This window comes from Rousettus aegyptiacus, unplaced genomic scaffold (genome assembly GCF_014176215.1).
Source record: "Rousettus aegyptiacus isolate mRouAeg1 unplaced genomic scaffold, mRouAeg1.p scaffold_m13_p_12, whole genome shotgun sequence".
NCBI lineage: Eukaryota > Metazoa > Chordata > Mammalia > Chiroptera > Pteropodidae > Rousettus > Rousettus aegyptiacus.
In genome coordinates this window covers 76229940-76247294 of record NW_023416287.1, presented here as the reverse complement: position 1 = coordinate 76247294, position 17355 = coordinate 76229940, and the positions used below count along the sequence as shown (strand labels likewise).

Below are 17355 nucleotides of genomic sequence, written 5' to 3'. Positions count from 1 at the left end.
TGTTCTCTACTTCTTCCTTCTGCCAGGAACCAGAAACCAGGATTAACTTTTGTGTAGCACGTACAGCGTGATACCCCAGGACAGGGCTTGCTCCAACTCTCCTGGCTCAGACTCCCCTTTTCATGCTACTGCATAAAAGTGCCCAGTTTTGATTTCTAAGCCGGGATTGCTCTCCTCCCAGAGAGCTGTACATTTACCATTCTCTGTTTCAGACCAGCTAAAGCCACCAGCTGATGACAAGGTATTCCAGGTGCCTGGTCCTCCACCTGCCCCGAGCTGGGGATACTGCCCAACAGTCCTCATTCAAGGCCCGAGAGCGGAAGGAAAAATCAGAGACTCAGCTCAGCCACAGTCCTGGTCTCACGGAGCTGCCCCTTCTAGGTTTCTGAGCAAGGATATCAACTGGGCTGTTTCTTAGCTTCCTGAGAATATCCTCTGTTCATTAAAAGTACAATCATAGGCCATCATGTTTATCTAAAAAGAAATCCCTATAGAGGAAAACATCATTTTAATTCCTCAAGCAGAAGCCTCATTCCTGCTCTTCTTCCTTCCTCCCTCCCTTCTTTTATATTTCCATCCCGAAATCATTCATGCGTGTTTAAGTAAAACATTACTCTAACACCTCCTTTTGCACAAATGGCCACATACTGCAAACATGGTTCTGCACCTGAGGTTTTTCATTTAAAATCAACCTTGAAGATCTTTCTGTGTCAGAAAGTCTTTAAGGAAACAAAGGCACGCCCCTCCCAGGACCCCTGGCCTCAGTTGCTTATTCCTGCTAGGGCCACCTTACGGCAATTTTCCTGGCCCCTGGCTATCACCCGGGACTCTGGACTCCAGGGAGATCCTGGTTTCTGCCCTACGTTTAAGTGAGCTCCTCCAGGCATTTGAGAGCAGCGTCACCTGTTGAAGCATAGTGCAGAGTGCCAGGGACAACTCCCAGTGACTTGGGTTGGAAGAAAGACAGATACTCTTGGAGCTCCAGAGCTCCTGGGGGCCATGTCTCAAAACACGGGTCGGCTAGGTCCCAGCCCCCTGCGCACTGTATTGTTGCTGTGAGGTCAGTGGAAAGAGCAGTTCTCCTGAGCTGTAAAACCGGCCCGGGACTTCTGAGGGCATCCACGCTGGGAGTCAACCAAGAGAAGTGCACCCGCTGCCGCCCGACTGGTAACCAACCTCACTGTGCCAACGTCACCAGAGGTAGTGAGCAGTGATGGGGTAAAGCGACACACAGGCCAGGAGTGACGGAGCCACATATGGCTGGCAGAAGAAAAGAAAACCCGAAGCTCGTGATGGCGTCTCCTACCTTCGGTCATTTCTCCTCCTCCGGAACAACTTCTTCGTGTGCGCGATCTCCACTTCGTGGGGCATCGGATGGTAACCCTGGGGTGTTGGGGGGAGGGGACATTGTTAGCAACTCCTGAAAGAGCCCAAAGGACTTCTGAGAGTGAACGAACGGTGATAACTACATCAGTGACAAAAAGAAACGGAGCGTGTGGAAAGACCTGACTCTGACCACCAAAGCCAGGCTGAAAATGCAAAACAGTAGAGTTAATGAATTTCCCACCAGGCGATGATGCTGGATCAAGAACAGTAGGGACATAAAGGGGACTTCAGATTTCGTCATATCCAGTCACTCAAATTAAAGATGAGAATGCTCAGGTCCGGAGAGGTGAATGCACTGTTCAAGGACTTGCAGAGTTTGCCATGGAGCTGAGACCATATCCTGGATTCACTGGCTGTGTGACAAGTTACTTCTCTAACATCAATGTTCTCGACATGATGGGAATGCTAATATCTTCTCTGAGATGCAGCCCCCTTGCAAACCCTGAGCCTCACGTGGTGGGAACGTGCTAGGATCCAGGTCTCCTCATCATCCGAGCCCAGGACCCCCTTGCAATTTTACCCAAGGCCCTCGTTCCTTATATTCCTGGGAAGCAGTTAGGAGGAAAATATAAAAGCTAAATGCCTTTTAAAATTTTAAACTGGGGATAATCCTAGGTATTTTTTATATTGCTATGATGACAATAATTTACAGATTTACTTTACAGTTGATGAGAGACCCTCTGCTTACAACGCGGGTCTAACCCCAGAAATGCCAGGCCCCAGGCAGACGATTTGCCGAAGCTGGGCTGATTGTCACCTCCCTTCTCCCAGAAGAAAAGTGTGTTCCAGCGGGACATAGGGAGAATGCTGCCATTCCATTACGGACAGGCCGTGGGGAGAGGTGAGAGGTACCTGGGCCTGGAGGTCTGGGAGGAGAAGGTGGTGTGGCTTGGGTCTGGGACAGCTGGGTACAGGCCAACTCAGAGTCCACAATCTGAGTGTGACCCCAAGGGGACCTTGGGCATGCACAGAGTGAGAGGGGGAGTTACAGGGCCCAGTGTGCTGGACAGTGTTCAATCAGAGTCTATTTGGCCCTACCCCACTTTACAGATAGGGAGACTGAGGCCCAGAGGGTTCATACAATGAATCAGAGACAGGCAGTTCTGTGGGGCTGGCAGCCCGGACCCTCTATGGAGAGGGAACATGCAGCCCCCCAGATCTGGGCTCCACAGTTGAGGATCCTACTGGCCCTGAGGGCTCAGGACTCAGCTCCTGACCAAAGTGGGGGTGGGAGGAATGGACGCTGGCAGCCCTGGGTGTGCCGGGACGGCCAGTCTCGGGGAGCTTCCCAGGGGACCATGGGGAGGGCAACAGGCTCAGGTCACAGGGACCCTGGTGTATGAATGCTTGGCCTAGAAAGGGAATGACATATTTCAAAATATATTTTAATAATAGTCTCCCCCTCCCCCACGCCTCCCACAATCCAGCCAAAAAGGTATGAATGAATTCCGGGCTCCAAGCAGCCACAATGGGCCTCTGTGGCCTTAGGATGTGCTTTGTTTAATGGTTTTCTCAAAGGATATTATTTGCTTTCCTTAATACAAAACACAAACAAGGAAAAACACCAAGTCTTCCCCTCTCATTTCCCCTCTCCCACCCAGACCCAGCTCGGGGCTGGCCTCATCCCTCCCTCCCTCATTCCCTCCCTCCAAGCCTCAGGTCACCGCAGGAACACACTGGGTGTGCCGGGAGAGACAATGGAAGGAAGCAGAGGCTCCCTCTCAAGCTGGCGGCCTGGAGTGGGTCTCGGTTCCCAGGCGGAGGGGCAGAGGGAGCTGTCCAAACACTTGGCCCTCCCTGAATTCAAAAGGCGCCAGCTTCCCTCATGCAGGCCTGAGTCCTAGGTTCTGATTTGTGATCTGGCTTCCCCCTCTCTCTGCCCACCTCCCATCCCCCCTTCCCCCAACACACACACACACACACAGCTGCAGCAGGAGGGAGCTGCCCTGTGTCCCAACCTCAGCATGGAGTCTGAGCTCTCCTGCTGGGACGCAGTGTGGCCCAGTGGGCACGTCAGGCTGCTCAGGGCTTTCTAATAAAGCCACTGTTGTGACCTCTGCTTCCATCCATTCGTCCTTCCACATTCATATCTATGCATGTATGCATATAAAATACAGTGCTGACAAAATGGCTCTGGAGCTAGATCGTGACATTCGGTCTAGCTCTTCCTCGTGATGACTGTGTGACTTTAAGTAAATGACCTGACTTCTATGTGCCTCAGCTTCCATATTGGTAAAATGGAGGAATAACAGCATCAACCTCCTGAGGTTCTTGTGAGGGTCAAAGGAGTTGATAAACATGTAAGGCACATAGAATAGTGCCTGGTACATAGTAAACTTCAATAAGCCTCTCTAGTGTCATCGTCTTTGTCCTCGTCACCATCATCTTTTCTATGACCCTGACACTCATCATCATCATCATCATCATCATCACCATCATCATCGTCTTTTCCATGACTCTGACACTCTGCTCAGGGCTGAGTGTGCCAGGACGAGCGAGGCTGCTTTGGTCCCTGTCCTCATGGAGATTCCAGTATTGGCAGAGAGAGTCCAGTAGAGGTGGTTTGCAGGGGAGGAGGGCATGGAAAGCCCAGGTCACGGTAGGCAGAAGGAATTAGCAGAAGGAATTAGGGCCTAGTGGCCCGCGTGGTATGCTGAGGAAGGATGGAGAAGTTCTACCTGTGTTCTCTTTCTGAGGCTGGCAGACCACAGTGGGAGGCCAAAAATCAGCAGAACAAAGTGACCCTAGAGACAGGACAAAGCCTTGCACCTCTGAGGCCCTGCATCCTCAGGAATAATCCAAGCTACAGAAGGCTGGTACTACCCACAAACCCACCTGGGCCCCCAGCCTACTGGCGTCATGGTAGGGAAATGAATGAGGCCTACCTTCCCTGGGGCACTAACATAGAACTTTTAGGCACTCAGGCAAACAATAGGGTGCATGGCATTTATAAAAGCTTCATTGAAAGGCCTTCTTTGATCACTTTATTCCTCAAACTCAAGCTGGTGGTTGTTACTAAGTGACACACAACTTAAGCTGCTGCGGATATTCCCTCAAAACAAGGTTATCTGGGTATCAAGAGGGGCAAGTATGAAGCCAACAGAAAAAGAAAGAGGGAAAAGAATTCTGTGCTTAGCTACATATCTACCAACAGATTAGCTGTTGACCTAGGCTAGGTAAAAGTTCTTCAAAGTCATTGGTGAGAGGTAAGACTTGCACATGAATGTTCATAGTGGCATTATTCATAGTTGCCCCAAATGGGAACAACCCAAATATCCATTAACTGATGACTGGATAAGTAAAATGCGGTATATCCATACCATGGAATATTATATGGCCATAAAAAGGAAGGACCGACATATGCTACAGCACAGATGAATAACGAAAGCGTCACGCTCAGGGAAAGAAGCGAGTCACCAAATGTCATGCATGATATGATTTCGCTTTTATGAAATGTCTAGAATAGGCAAATCTACAGAGATAGAAAGCACGATTAGTGACTGCCAGGGGCTGGGGGGAGGGAAAATGGGGAGTGACTGCTAGGGGGTACGGGACTTCTTTCTGTGGTGATGAAACTATTGTGAAATTAGACAGTGGTAATAGTTGGACAACCTTGTGAATATACTGAAAACCATTTAACTGTACACTTTAAAAGGGTCAGGGCATATAACCTACGTCTCAATTTAAAATAGTGAGAGGAGTATCTGAGAGCAGTATATTCCAGGCAGAGAGAATAGGAAGTGTAGAAGGAGGAGGAGGAAGAGGAATAAAAAGATCCGGCCACAGCGAAAAGTGTCCCTCTCTCACTCAGTTACTCTCTAGAACACAGCTGCCCTAAAACACTGTCCAGAAGCTGGAGCTGGAAAGGCACGGGGCACCCAATGACAAGAGTGACAAATAAGGAATCTGGAATGGAACATGAGTTGGTATCTCCTGGCCTGGCCAGGGGTGAGAGTGTTCCGGCTTTCGATCAGAGATGTCCCTCTGCTTTTGAGATAGGATATACGCCCCCAGTGGAGAACAGCAACGTTATCAGTTTTGTCAGAGTTACCCTTTAAGAGCATAAGTGGCCTTTGCTCTAATTCTTTACTCAACAAATCCTTCTATCCATGCTTTGAAAGAGCCACACGTGGACGTCGGTCAGCTAATATCGGTCCAGGTATGAGTCCTCCCGATAAACGGGAGTGCCAGCCTTTCGGTTTACCTGCTGGCTTGTGTGTTTTGCCAGTGGGAGGCAGGTGCCTCCACAGCATCACCTGCATAACCCAGGCCCTGCCCACTCCTCCTCCACGTCTCCACGTGAGAAGCCTTCTCCCTTCAGCTCTGAGTCCTGGCTGCAGTTTCCCTCTGCCTAACCTCTGACCACTTTCAATAACTAAACGGGCCTGGGAGACAAGTAGATTATGTAAACCAAGTCTCTCCAGGGAGGGAGGGAAGATAATACTCCTTCTGTGAGCAGTGCTGGCAGAGTCCACGTGAAGCACACGCACGCGCGCATGCTCCTGGGGGTCGGCACTGTGTGGGACGCAGCATTGTGGGGCAGCATGTTATTGCTCTGGTTGCAGAAACGCGTTATGTAAAATCTGCCCATTCCTGGGCAGAGCTGCTGGCCCCACGCCGGGCATGCAAAGGCCTTCCCCTGAGGTGGCAACTATTAACAAACAAATCTTGGGTCTGGGGGTGAGGGTAGAGGGTGCGAGGGCAAAACGAGATCACTGAGCAAGGACGGCATGTGTGCCCGGTGACTCTGAGTGACACACCTCCGCTGGGCCACAGACTCCCCACCCCCCATGCATGCATCCACCCTCCCATTCACCTCTCCATTCAGCCACCCCTCCTATAAATATTGTTGTTTTAGGTACTGCAGAAACAGTAGTGAAAAACAGGCAAGAGGCTTGTTTTATAGAGCACCCAACCTAGTGAAAGGAGATAACAAACAAATAGGTAGAGAATGTGATAAGTGATGAAGAGTGCTATGGCTCAGAACAAGGCAAGGGGACAGGTGGGGTGAGGGCGGCCGAACCTCTTTGTTCTGATATCTGTGCATCTATCTATCCATCCACCCACCCGTCTATCCTTGGTTCTTCCCCATTAAATGCCAGGTGCATCGTCTGGAGAATAACAGAATGGAGAAACGCAGACTCGGCCTGGGAACTCAGGGCAGCACAGACGAGTAAGGTACCACAGGAGAAGGTGAACAGATGCCTTGGAATCCCCAAGGAAGGAAGGAAGGAGGGCTTCTGTTTGGGAGAAGGGTCAGAGAAGCTTTGCCGAGAGGATGGTACCTGAGCTGAGTCTTAAGGGTTCAACAGGGCCTCGAGAGAGAAGGAGGCACATTACAAACTTAACCTGCTGGCCAGCGATGTCAGCATCATGAGCAGAGCGTGTGGAGATGTGTCTGGCACTGCGGGGGGAAATGGAGGTACCAGGCTCTGAGGGCCAGTGGTGTTGCCCCTGACCACAGTGTCTGGCTGGTGCCATCTGTATAGTCCTCTCGCCCCCTGCAGTGGGTAAAACTGTGTACCCCCAAAAGGTTAGTTGTGATCTTAAGCCTAGATAGCTGTGAACATGACATTATTTGGAAATAGGGTCTTTGCAGATGTGACCAAGCTAAGGTGAGGTCAGACTAGGTTAGGGTGGTGTCAAAATCCAATAACTGGTGTCCTTATAAAAAGAATGCCACGTGAACACGAGCGTTATGCCCCCACAAGGCAAGAAGCTCCTAGAAGCCAGAAGAGAGGCCTGGAGCAGGTCCTTCCCTCGCACCTTCAGAGGGGGCATGGCCCTGCTGACACTTTGGTTTTGAACTTCCAAACTCCAGAACCATGAGACAATCAATTCCTGTTGTTTAAGTCACCCATCTGTGGCACTCTCTTATAGCACTAGCAAACTAATACACGTGGAAAAGTGGGCAAAATCATCTGTGCTTTAAAAGGGTTATTTTCTGACAGAACATCCTTTGCCAGAACAGAGCTGACTTTGTTTAAGTTACGGGCTCAGCAGGCAATTTCATCGTATTACCCTTGCATTTCCACAGAAGAAGAGGTTTAGTAAGGTCGAGGAAGTCGCCCAAGGCCACCCAACCGGCTGGCAGCAGCCTGAGCCCGCGGCTCCAAGGCTCCCACTCCCAACTGTGATGTCACTTGGCCGACAGTATCAGGGCAGAGATGTAGAGGCCAAACCCCTGGGGGCATCAGACAGCTCTCTCCTGCCCTACCTCTGACCCCGTGGTGCCCAGCCATGCACTCTGGGTCCCAAGAAGAGAGGAGGAGGTGCCGAGAGCAAGCCACAGCTGGGCAGCTCCACTTCCGCCCATGCTGCCGCCTACCAGGCCCGAGGATGGAGAGCTGGTGTCACCAGGCACTGGTTCCAACGCCTTCCCCACGTCTGTCCTGTAGACTGCTTGCGGTGTCCTCTGAGATGCCCAGCTATGGCCTCTGTGGCAGCCTCTGCCCTCCTCTCACTAGAAGGTGGTGCTCCTGGCTGCCAACCTTGCCCTCCCCTTCGCTCACAGGTTGGTGGGGAGGGGGCTCCCCGGCTGCTGCTGTGTGATTCCCTTTGTCTGGCTGGATGAGGTTTAGAGGTGCCCCACAGAGCTCGATCCCATGGCCTGCAGCTTCATGGAACCCCACACCCACTCCCCCCACCAAGGGGTTTTCCTGACATTTCTATGACCTTTGACTTCTGACCCCTAACCCTGGGCCTGATAATCACCCAGGCCTAACTATCTCACAGGTCTGTTATCTTTCTCTCTCACACCAGCTCTTTGCAAAGGGAGAGAGTGTTATGAGAAACAAGAAACAGGAAAGTTTCCTCATGCGTGTGAGGGACACCCCCTCCCAGGCTTTGGGGACCTGGACAAACAGCATTAGCCACTTAGCCTGTAGCAGGAGGCGGTGCAGCCATGAAGTGCCAAGTTGGAAAGGAAAGCTGAGGAGCTGGGCCGAGGTGAGGCGGCAGCAGGTCTCAGGTGGGGGTGTCCGCTGACTAGGTAAGCGCTGCTTTCTCCACTGATACACCTGTCTGCTCCAGTCACACTTGGATAGTAACTCTCTGCCCTGGCCTCTTGGAAACCACAGTCCCTGTCCTCCCCAGGAGCTTGCATACTGTCCCCCACAAGGCTCCTGTCACTCTCAAGAATGCTATTAAATACATGGAAACGAATGGCTTCCTTCTCTCCAGAAACTTCCAGATAACTCAGAGTATCTGAATTGTCCGGCTCAGAAGAACTGGAGCCTCAAGAGGCAGGACAGACCCTCCCACAAAGCCGGCTGGGACTCCCCTGGCCCCCCACCTCCTGAGGGTAAACGGAGCGCTACAAAGGAACCACACAGCACTTGGCGACTTAAAGGGACATAAGAATATCAAGTTCAGCTCCTCTGACAATGAGTTTGTCTCAGTTGTGGAGCCTTTCCCCTGCTGGGGGTCACGTTTTTTCATAGCTTCTAAGAAGTTATCCTACAAGGTCTCGTACCACGTGGGCAGGATGTGTCGGTCACGTCCAAGCTGAAATAAAAAGGTAATGTTTCTAAAATTCCTGGAATTGTGAGGCTGTACATCTATTCAGAGAAGCTGTCCGGTTTCAGAATGATGGAGGGGTGGGCAGTCTCGCCATGATTAAATGCGTGGTTTTCTAGCTTTTAATTATTACTATTATTATTTTAAATCCGCAGAGATTCTTTTAAAAAACAAGACCCAAGCTAGAGCTCCAATATAAAAACTTAGATAAAAGCAGACAGGGAAGAAATCCAGAGGCTGTCTCTCAGTCATCAGCACCCACCCTGCCTCTGGCCGGCCTCACTTGCACTCTGGATCAGGAACCTAAACTCCACACGCTCTGAAAAGTGCTCCTCTAGATCCCATACCGAATGCTGGCTCCACAAGAACTGGACATTTTTCTAGAAGAGGAGCTTAGCTCAGGGTCTTGGGACAGCTTCCAGTGGCGCCTATAGGCCCATGAATTGCACATGAACCCTCTGCAGTGTCCAGTGTAGCAGTGTCCAGGGTGGGAGCCCACGGCATTCACCTGACAGCCAGGGTCTGTGCCTACACGGTCCCGCAGTCACGGAGGCTCGGTCATGAGCATCGTGGCATGTGCGAGTCTCCCCTGGATGCACTGAGACAACACAACTCACCTCTCCGTTTTCCTTCAAGTTGGGTTTCTCATTGTAACAGCCGAAAGGGTATTGACTAAAAAAATCATTGGGCAACCTGAGTCTCAGCTCTGTGGCCAAAAATAACGGGGCAGTTATTTTTTCCAGGCCTCTCCTCCTCCTTGTGGAAAATAAGGATGAAATATTTGTCCCTCCTACCTTCCTCGTCATGACTATGTAAACCTTCCTTTGATTTCATGGGCCAGGAAATTCCCCTTTCATCTTCAAAGTATTTTGAGGTGGGTTTCTGTCACTTGCAACCAAAGAAGTCCTAAATAATCCAGCATGACACAACTGTAGGTGTTGTTGTGGTTGATCGTATTATATCACTGAAGTCATGGAAAGCAACCGGGACCCTCCCTGCCCCCCACCCCACCCCCCCTTTCATTGGTAGCCACGTCAGGAAGAATCCTCTGGGTAAGTCAAATACTAATGACATTTACTCGATAATTTCTGAATGAACAGAAAAAATAAATGAGAACATTGCTGCAAAGGATAGGGACTAAGAACAATACAGAAACATTAGAAAATTGTTTCTACACTATAATGGTGCAAAGGAAACAATTACTAAAGTGTTGCTTTTTTCCTTTGCAACCAGGGCAGTTCAGTGAAGGGTGTGTGTGTGTGTGTGCGCGCGCGCGCGAGCCTGTGGTGGGTGGGGGAGGGTGAAGGAGGGACGACTAAAACTCTGTGTTGATGACCAGATGAGACCAAGTGGCTCAGGGCCTTGTCCAGGGGACAAGCCCAGGGCGGAGAGTCCAGAGGCAGCACCGGATGCAGGCCGCCGGGGCCCACAGTGGTGTCCCTGCTACTCATCGACACAGGGACAGCCGCGTGAGAACGGAACTGTGGCAGACAGATGCTTTCTGGTCCCCCGATGAGGGGCACTTCTGAGGGTCCTGCGAGCACTGGGCAACTGAAGCTGCTCCGGACCAGCAGCGGGAAGATGCCCCAGAAACGCGAGTGGTGCCGACGGCTGTGGGGAATGGCGCCGTCTCTGCTCTGCAGCCTCCGGAAAGAGCCTGCGCCGCCTGGACCAGCCTGGATGCATGCGGCTTGAATTTTGGTCCCCAACCGAGGGATGTGTCCATAACAGATGCAAGAACCAAATCCTCGAAAAGCCCATAGGGCAGGCTCAAGAGAAGACAGAGCGACACTGGTGGCCTGGCATCGAAGGGAAGGCGACAGTGTCGGGAGGGAGGCGAGTTTGTGAGCAGTTGTGTGTATGTGGGGAGGGTCAGAGGTCATCTTGGGAACAGCAGCTACAGCCTGGGAGTGATGACTCTCCACACAGAGAATGGCCACTGTGTTCTGAGACCACGCTATGTGTCGTGGACATGGAAAAATGAGACTCTGCTTGTGTCCCAAAGAAGTCCACGGGCCACAGGGGAGAAGAGATACACAATTTTACTGCTTTCCAGAGGGAAGTCACATGGTGGCAACAACCAAGGTGCGCGGCACACCTGGAGGAAGAGATGCCTCACGCTGGCCTCTGTTACCCGCAGGCTCTTAAGTCAACAGAAGCAGGAGAAAGGCGATGGCCCCACTGGAAGCTACCAGGAGGCACGTTGCAACGGCTTTGCTCTGGCTTCTCTTGAACATGCTCTGCCGGCTCATTATACAAACAGGCAGTAGTCAGGACCCGGTAGGTGTAAGGGCACGTGCGTGCATCTTTCTCGTTCCAGGCTTTCCCCCACTTTTGCTCATCCCTGAAGTCTTGTCCAGGCACTGCCATTGCCATTGCCATAAATGCTCTGCCCTACAAAACCACCCTAATTCCCATGAAGATTAATGTTTGGTCACACAGAACAGCGGACAGACGCCTCTTGGCACTCCATTCTGGTGTCTGGAGACTAGGTTGTTGCTTCCGAGCTTGCCTCCCCAACCTCACTGTCACATTCAGGAGCTCAGGGGCTGTGTTTCCTTCACTTCTGTGGGCCCCGGGGTGCCTCAGATACTGTAGTCCTCTGTGATTGCTCGTTGGATGAAAAGTTAAGCCGACTGATGACTTTGGATGGACCAGAGCTGGACCATCCACACTGTATCCACCGTAAAGCAACAGCATTCACGGATGACCCAGGGGCCCAGGTGCCCACACACTGCGCCCTCGACCAGGCAGTACCTCCTGCGTTGCAAGAAGCCAGGAAGCTTGATGGCCTCACAGGCTCTGAACATAAAACTACGAGGCCCAATGCTTAAAATGAAGAGATAACAAAGACCTAGACCCCCATTCCTCAATATCTATCAGGGGAAATATGGTCTGGAGGAGTCACACAAATGACAGAGGCCAGCAAGGTGCGACCACGAGTCCCGCCCTTCTGAGACAGAGAGATGATTGAGCGGCAGGGTCTCCGGAGGTACGTAGGGTCCCCTTAGGGACTCAAAACAAGGTTTCTCCTGCATAAGGAAGTTTTAAAGTGGGTGGACCCAAACTGTGACTGGGAATTACGCACTGACAGGAAAGTCCCACTCAGGGGCCCCTCCTAGGCTATAGTCAGTGATTCCAGAATAGAATTCAGCCCCAGTTCTCTGTGCCGGATTTGTGCTCTTTGCTCGTGTGAGAGCACTGGGGATGAAGGAGAATTCTGGATCACAGCCGGGACCATTGCCTAGACTAAGGCCAGAAGACTCTAGGGAGTACTCAGGGTCCTGCCTTCCCTGTCAGGCTCTTAGTTTCCTCCCTATAATAGCATTTTACATGGTGCAGGTGCACAATGAGACTCTTCCACTTGGCTGATGACACTAACAGTTGGGGAAGAGGTGTAGGGAAAACGTGTGTGAGATAGCTTGCACACGTGGAAAAAAGCCTGCCTTATACACTCCTAGGCTGTTCGTAACAGGTTCTATGCGCTACCTCCTAGGCCCTCCCAGAGGTAAAGAAGGAGACGGCGAGGTGAGGGCATCCTTGAGCTGAGTCCCATGTGGATGAGCCGGCCCAACAATGAGGGGAAGCTAGCCTGCAAAGTCTTTCCTTCCCCTCCAGTCCTGTCCCATAAATACGCTCCCTTCCACTGAGTGAGCAATTCCGTTTTCCTGGAAGACATTCAAAAAAAAGTCTCCTTGCCATAGAAGGAACTAAATGATGCCCACAAGGACTGTGAGCCATGATAACAGTAATACGTGTCCATCACTTTTTGAGGCAGGCACCGAGTTAAGAGTTTTATATGTATTAACTAACTTAAACCTCACGACAACCCCGAGAGGGAGGTACCATTATTATCCATTCTCTACGGCAGGGGTCCCCAACCCCTGGGCTGCTGATGGGTACCAGTCCGTGGCCCGTTAAGAACCGGGCCACACATAGAAGGAGGTGAGCGTGGGCAAGCAAGTGAAGCTTCATCTGTATTTGCAGCTGCTCCCAGTGCTAGCATCACGACCTCAGCTCCACCTCAGATCATCAGGCATTAGATTCTCACAGGAGCACTGGTCCCTGGTGCCAAAAGGTTGGGGACCACTGCTCTACAGGAGAGGAAAAGGAAGACTGAAGAGATTAAGTAGTAGACTTAAAGAAATGCAGCAGGCGCGTGGTAGACTCGAGACGTTAACTCGGAGTCTTGGGATGGAACCACAGCACGACGTCCACGCGAGCTGCAGGTCTGAGACCCAGCGCGAGCCTCAGCGAGCACCGTCCCGGAAGCTGGTGAGGGCGCATTTCTCGAGCAGGAGATCCCCACAGTGGACTCTGCACAGCACTGTCACACAGCAGGTGCTCGACAAGCATTTGTTGATGGAATGAGAAAATGAATGAGCGAATAATGAGCACAGTTTTCAACAAGCCACGAAAAGAGTCAGCCCCTCACGGTTTCCCCTGGATTCACTCTGTGGACAGTTGCAGCGTTGAAAGCATAAATTCGGAGTGGCTGTGACTGGGCTATGCTGGGGGTACCTTCCTTCTTCCCTCTACCCCATTCCAAATTAAGTCACTAATAGCTATGCTGCCAAGCTAAATATTAATATGATCAGTATCATGCAAAAATAATGGACCTCCCCGGCAAAGGTATTGTCAAAAAGGAAAAAGTATAAGGAACATGGCTTGATGGAGGTTTCCAATTAGGAAGAGAGAGCGCAAGGCAGTAGTAGATAGAGAGGAGTTCTTAAGAAGCTGCTCGCAGGCAAAACAATTTCTGTATGAAATTGTTTTAATTGTACTAGGAAATTATAAGTGCTATTGCAAATATCTTTGGTAAAAGAAATAACTGCCTCCAACTTATCAATTTTTTAAGTGAACACTTTAAGAACACGTGTTGTACCTCTCTCTGACTACAGGAAATGTACCATTTCAGAAACTCAATTACTTGTTCCATTCCCAGAAAGCAGGGCTGACCTTCTGTTGTGTGGATGCGGGCCATTAAGGATTCTCTGCCGCATAAAAGTCTTTATGGGTTGTCTTAAATTGGGCAGCCATTGGCTTTGGCCGGCTCACTAGGCACCGGCAACTCTGATGACCTAGTTGGTATCTAGTTCCCCCCATGTTGCTGTAGCAGAGTGATCTGACCTACTTTCGGGGGCATGGTGATGGGTCAAGAAGGAACGGAGGGGATACGAGAGCCTGGACACAGGACTCTGGAGCGCAGGCTCCGGGCGTCTCCTGGCCGTCCCTCGGCTCCGGTCAAGCACAGCTCTCATCTCCTGCCTCCTCTCCCCACCTCCAAAGCCTCTTTCTCCTGAAGCCCCTCAACCTGACTCCACTCTCCTTGGGCAGGAAAGGATTTCACTCATAGCCCAGTCTGTCTGGCCTCTTAAATCTATCAGGTTTTGACATGGAGCCTCCTTAGGGAGGACAGTGACATCTGTATGCCCTACTGGGGTAACCCAAAGTAGCCGCCTGGGGCCAGAGAGCAGCAGCCTGTAGCACTGGCCGTCCAAGGCCCGCCTCCCCCAGGCTGATCTTGGTGCAACCAGGACTGATTCTCAGACATCTACCAGGGTATTCTGCTCTGCTTTTAAGAGCAACTAAAAAATTACAGAGTCTAAGAAGTAGTTTAAAAAATTCTGAGCAGCTGTCTTGATGCATAAACTACAGCTAGGAAGTACATGCAGGGTCAATTCTCTAGAGCAGGGGTTGGCAAACTTTCTGTAAAGAGCCAGATAGTAAATATTTTAGGCTCTGCAGGCCATATGGTCTCTGTCACAACTACTCAACTCTGCTGCTGTATAGCAAAAGCAGCCATAGCGTGGACTTGGTCACAGCATGGCTGTGTTCCAATAAAACTTTACTTAGAATCACTGGTGGGGGGCCAGATTTGGCCCACGGGCCATCGTTTGCCCACCCCTGCTCCAGAGAACTGTTGGGAGGCCAAGTGAATTTTGCAGCATTTTGTCTTCCCCCTTCGGTTTCTTCACCCCCCTCCCCCCACTGCCTCCCACGGTGCTGATTCCTTACGATGAACAGGTGCCCAGCATCCTCATGCTCCCCCCCTCCCCCTCCTAACTTGAACTTGTTTTCAGGGAAGGGCCTGACAAACTCAATCCCCCCTAGATGAGGACAAAGGGATTGCATTTACATTTCAAACAATAAGAACCTAAGGCCAGTGGCTTTCATCCCTGGCTGCTCACTGATAGCCCCTGGGGAGCTGTCAAATACCCTGATGCCCAGGTCCCCTGCCCCAGAGGATCTGACACAAGTGGTCTGGGTTGCTGCCCAGGCAGCGAAGATTTTAGAAGTGCTCCAGGTGATTCTAAAGGGTGGTCAAGTTAAGAACCATTGCCTTAGACCAGAAGGGAAACAAAAAAATTAGTGATAGTGTTTTTGGAATGAGTGAGGGCTGTAGAATTTATTTTTTCCTATGGGGAGGGGGATGAAGAGGAAGCATGTTCAGAGCCCCTGAAACCACTGCACCCAGGCAGCCACCCTCGGCCAAGGCTAGCACCGTACACAGTTCACCATGCTCTGACAAGATCCAAGACCTCATTTTTGTTCCCCTCTTGACTTTAGTATGCTTCCCTACTGGCCATACATGCTCTAGTAATACTGCTTAATCATCAGTAAAGCACCTACTGGTCTAATATTCAATCAACAATCAATCGACACTCAAAAAAAAAAAAAAGTGACAAAGCCTTGCCTTAAAGAGGTCTGTAATCTATGCAGGGAGACAAGGTAAGCACAGATGAAACAAAGAGTATGCTTAGCTATATTCACACTGGATAATAAGGCAGTGATTCCTACACTTTACTGTACTCTATAATTGCCTGGGCAGATTTAAAAATGCCTGGTTGGTATCCCTGCCAATATAATCAGAATGTCTCAGAGTGGAAGACTGGCATGTTCTCTTTTAAAACCTCAAGTGATTCTGATGTGCAGAAAAATTTGGGACCCATGGTTATAAGGTCCTGCTATTCAAAGTGTGGCCCGTGGACCAGCAGCATCAGCATCACCCAGGAGCCAGTGAGGAACGCAGGGGTTCGGGCTTTGCCCGTATCCTACTGAATCGGATTCTGAAAGTGGGCCAGATGTGCATGCCCTCTGTATGCACGTCGAAGTTTGAGAAGGGCTGCTGTAGGGACTAGAAAGAAAAGATTCTAGAATGCCCCAGTGGAGTAATCGGAGAACACATCTTAGAGGAAGGGAGAAATGAAAAGATTCTGAAGGACGGGAGAATTAGAGGCAGAAAGGCGGTGAAAGGACCCAGCAGAGAGAAGCAAGAAGTTCTGTATGGTGAACCAGAAAGAAGAAGGGGTCTAAAAAGAGTTAAAAAAAAAAAAAAAGGTAGAAAATTAAATCACACTTAGTCACACAACTAACAAGCTGAGGTGTTTGAAAAGGATAAAATGACATGAAAACAGGGCTGTCCTGGGACACTGGGGGCAAGTTAGGAGGTGGTGGGTGATAAGAACGGATGGGGTTGTAAACGAAGAGTCCAGGGACTTATGCATGCATGGCCTCCACGGGCTTCAGATTTGTGTCGCATGGGCCAGTGGAGAGCAGCGTGTTGCCTCTTGCGTCAGAGAGGGAGGTGACAAGACAGGGAACTGGGCAAAGGTGCTCCAACGATTCCTTTCATGAGGAAAGTATAACCCAGGCCTGGAGAGATGAGCACCTGCGGGGAGGTGGGACAATGGAGCATCGAGAAACAGCTTTCGAAGGAGTGGACGGATGAAATGTGGTGGGGGTGGACAAGAGAGTCGCCGACCATTCTGACCTCTCGAATCTGGGACACTGGGCTATACAACTGACAGGAATTTCACGGATTGTCATAATACATTCTTTTGGTAATGAGCCCCCCAAAAGTCATCTATGGGAAAATACCAAGGTCTCTGGCAAACGTGACTCCCAAAGGGAAGTTGAGAGGAAAAGCTGAACTGTTCACAAGCCCTGGGATTGTCTTCAGCTCCAGTGGGCCATGAAGACCCACAGAGGCCCTTGAGCAAAATCCCTTTGTTTCCCGGCCTCTGGAAGTCGCGTCGATTCCCAATTGGGTTGGAAATGTCGGGAGATTTTTCCCATGTAGCCGTAGACTGAAACAATAACTGCAGAGTGGATGTTACCACAATTGTTTCCACTGAAGTTATTTTGGGGGAAGTTGGGAAGACTGTCTATTCCAAGACATTTCCTTCACCCGATTCCTTTTATAAAACCATTGAGAGAAGACGCCGGTGTCGCCACCAACATCCCTGCCCTGCTCACAAGCACGTGCGCAGTGTTACACGGCGAGTGACTCCCAACAGTCCCCAGTGAGTTGCCCGCCATATGCGAACCCATTTACTGATGCCCTCATAGAAGCCCTTAGATCGTCTAGTGTCTCACAGCTTTCCAAGTACTTCCCCAAAGACCACCTTGCTTGATTCTCATGACAACCTCCTGAGGTGGTGGCAGGCA

The 17355-nt window shown here is 50.6% G+C and overlaps 1 protein-coding gene across 10 annotated transcripts in view; it reads right to left on the bottom strand.

Annotated features, from left to right (window-relative positions):
- Positions 1 to 17355, bottom strand: part of CTIF (cap binding complex dependent translation initiation factor) — a 249103-nt gene that overhangs the window by 118983 nt on the left and 112765 nt on the right. For all 10 annotated transcript variants that reach the window (XM_036230024.1, XM_016148451.2, XM_016148452.2 and 7 more), the window contains one exon: positions 1307 to 1383. In XM_036230024.1, coding sequence (XP_036085917.1) covers positions 1307 to 1383 — 77 coding nt within the window. The remainder of the gene's footprint in view (positions 1 to 1306; positions 1384 to 17355) is intronic.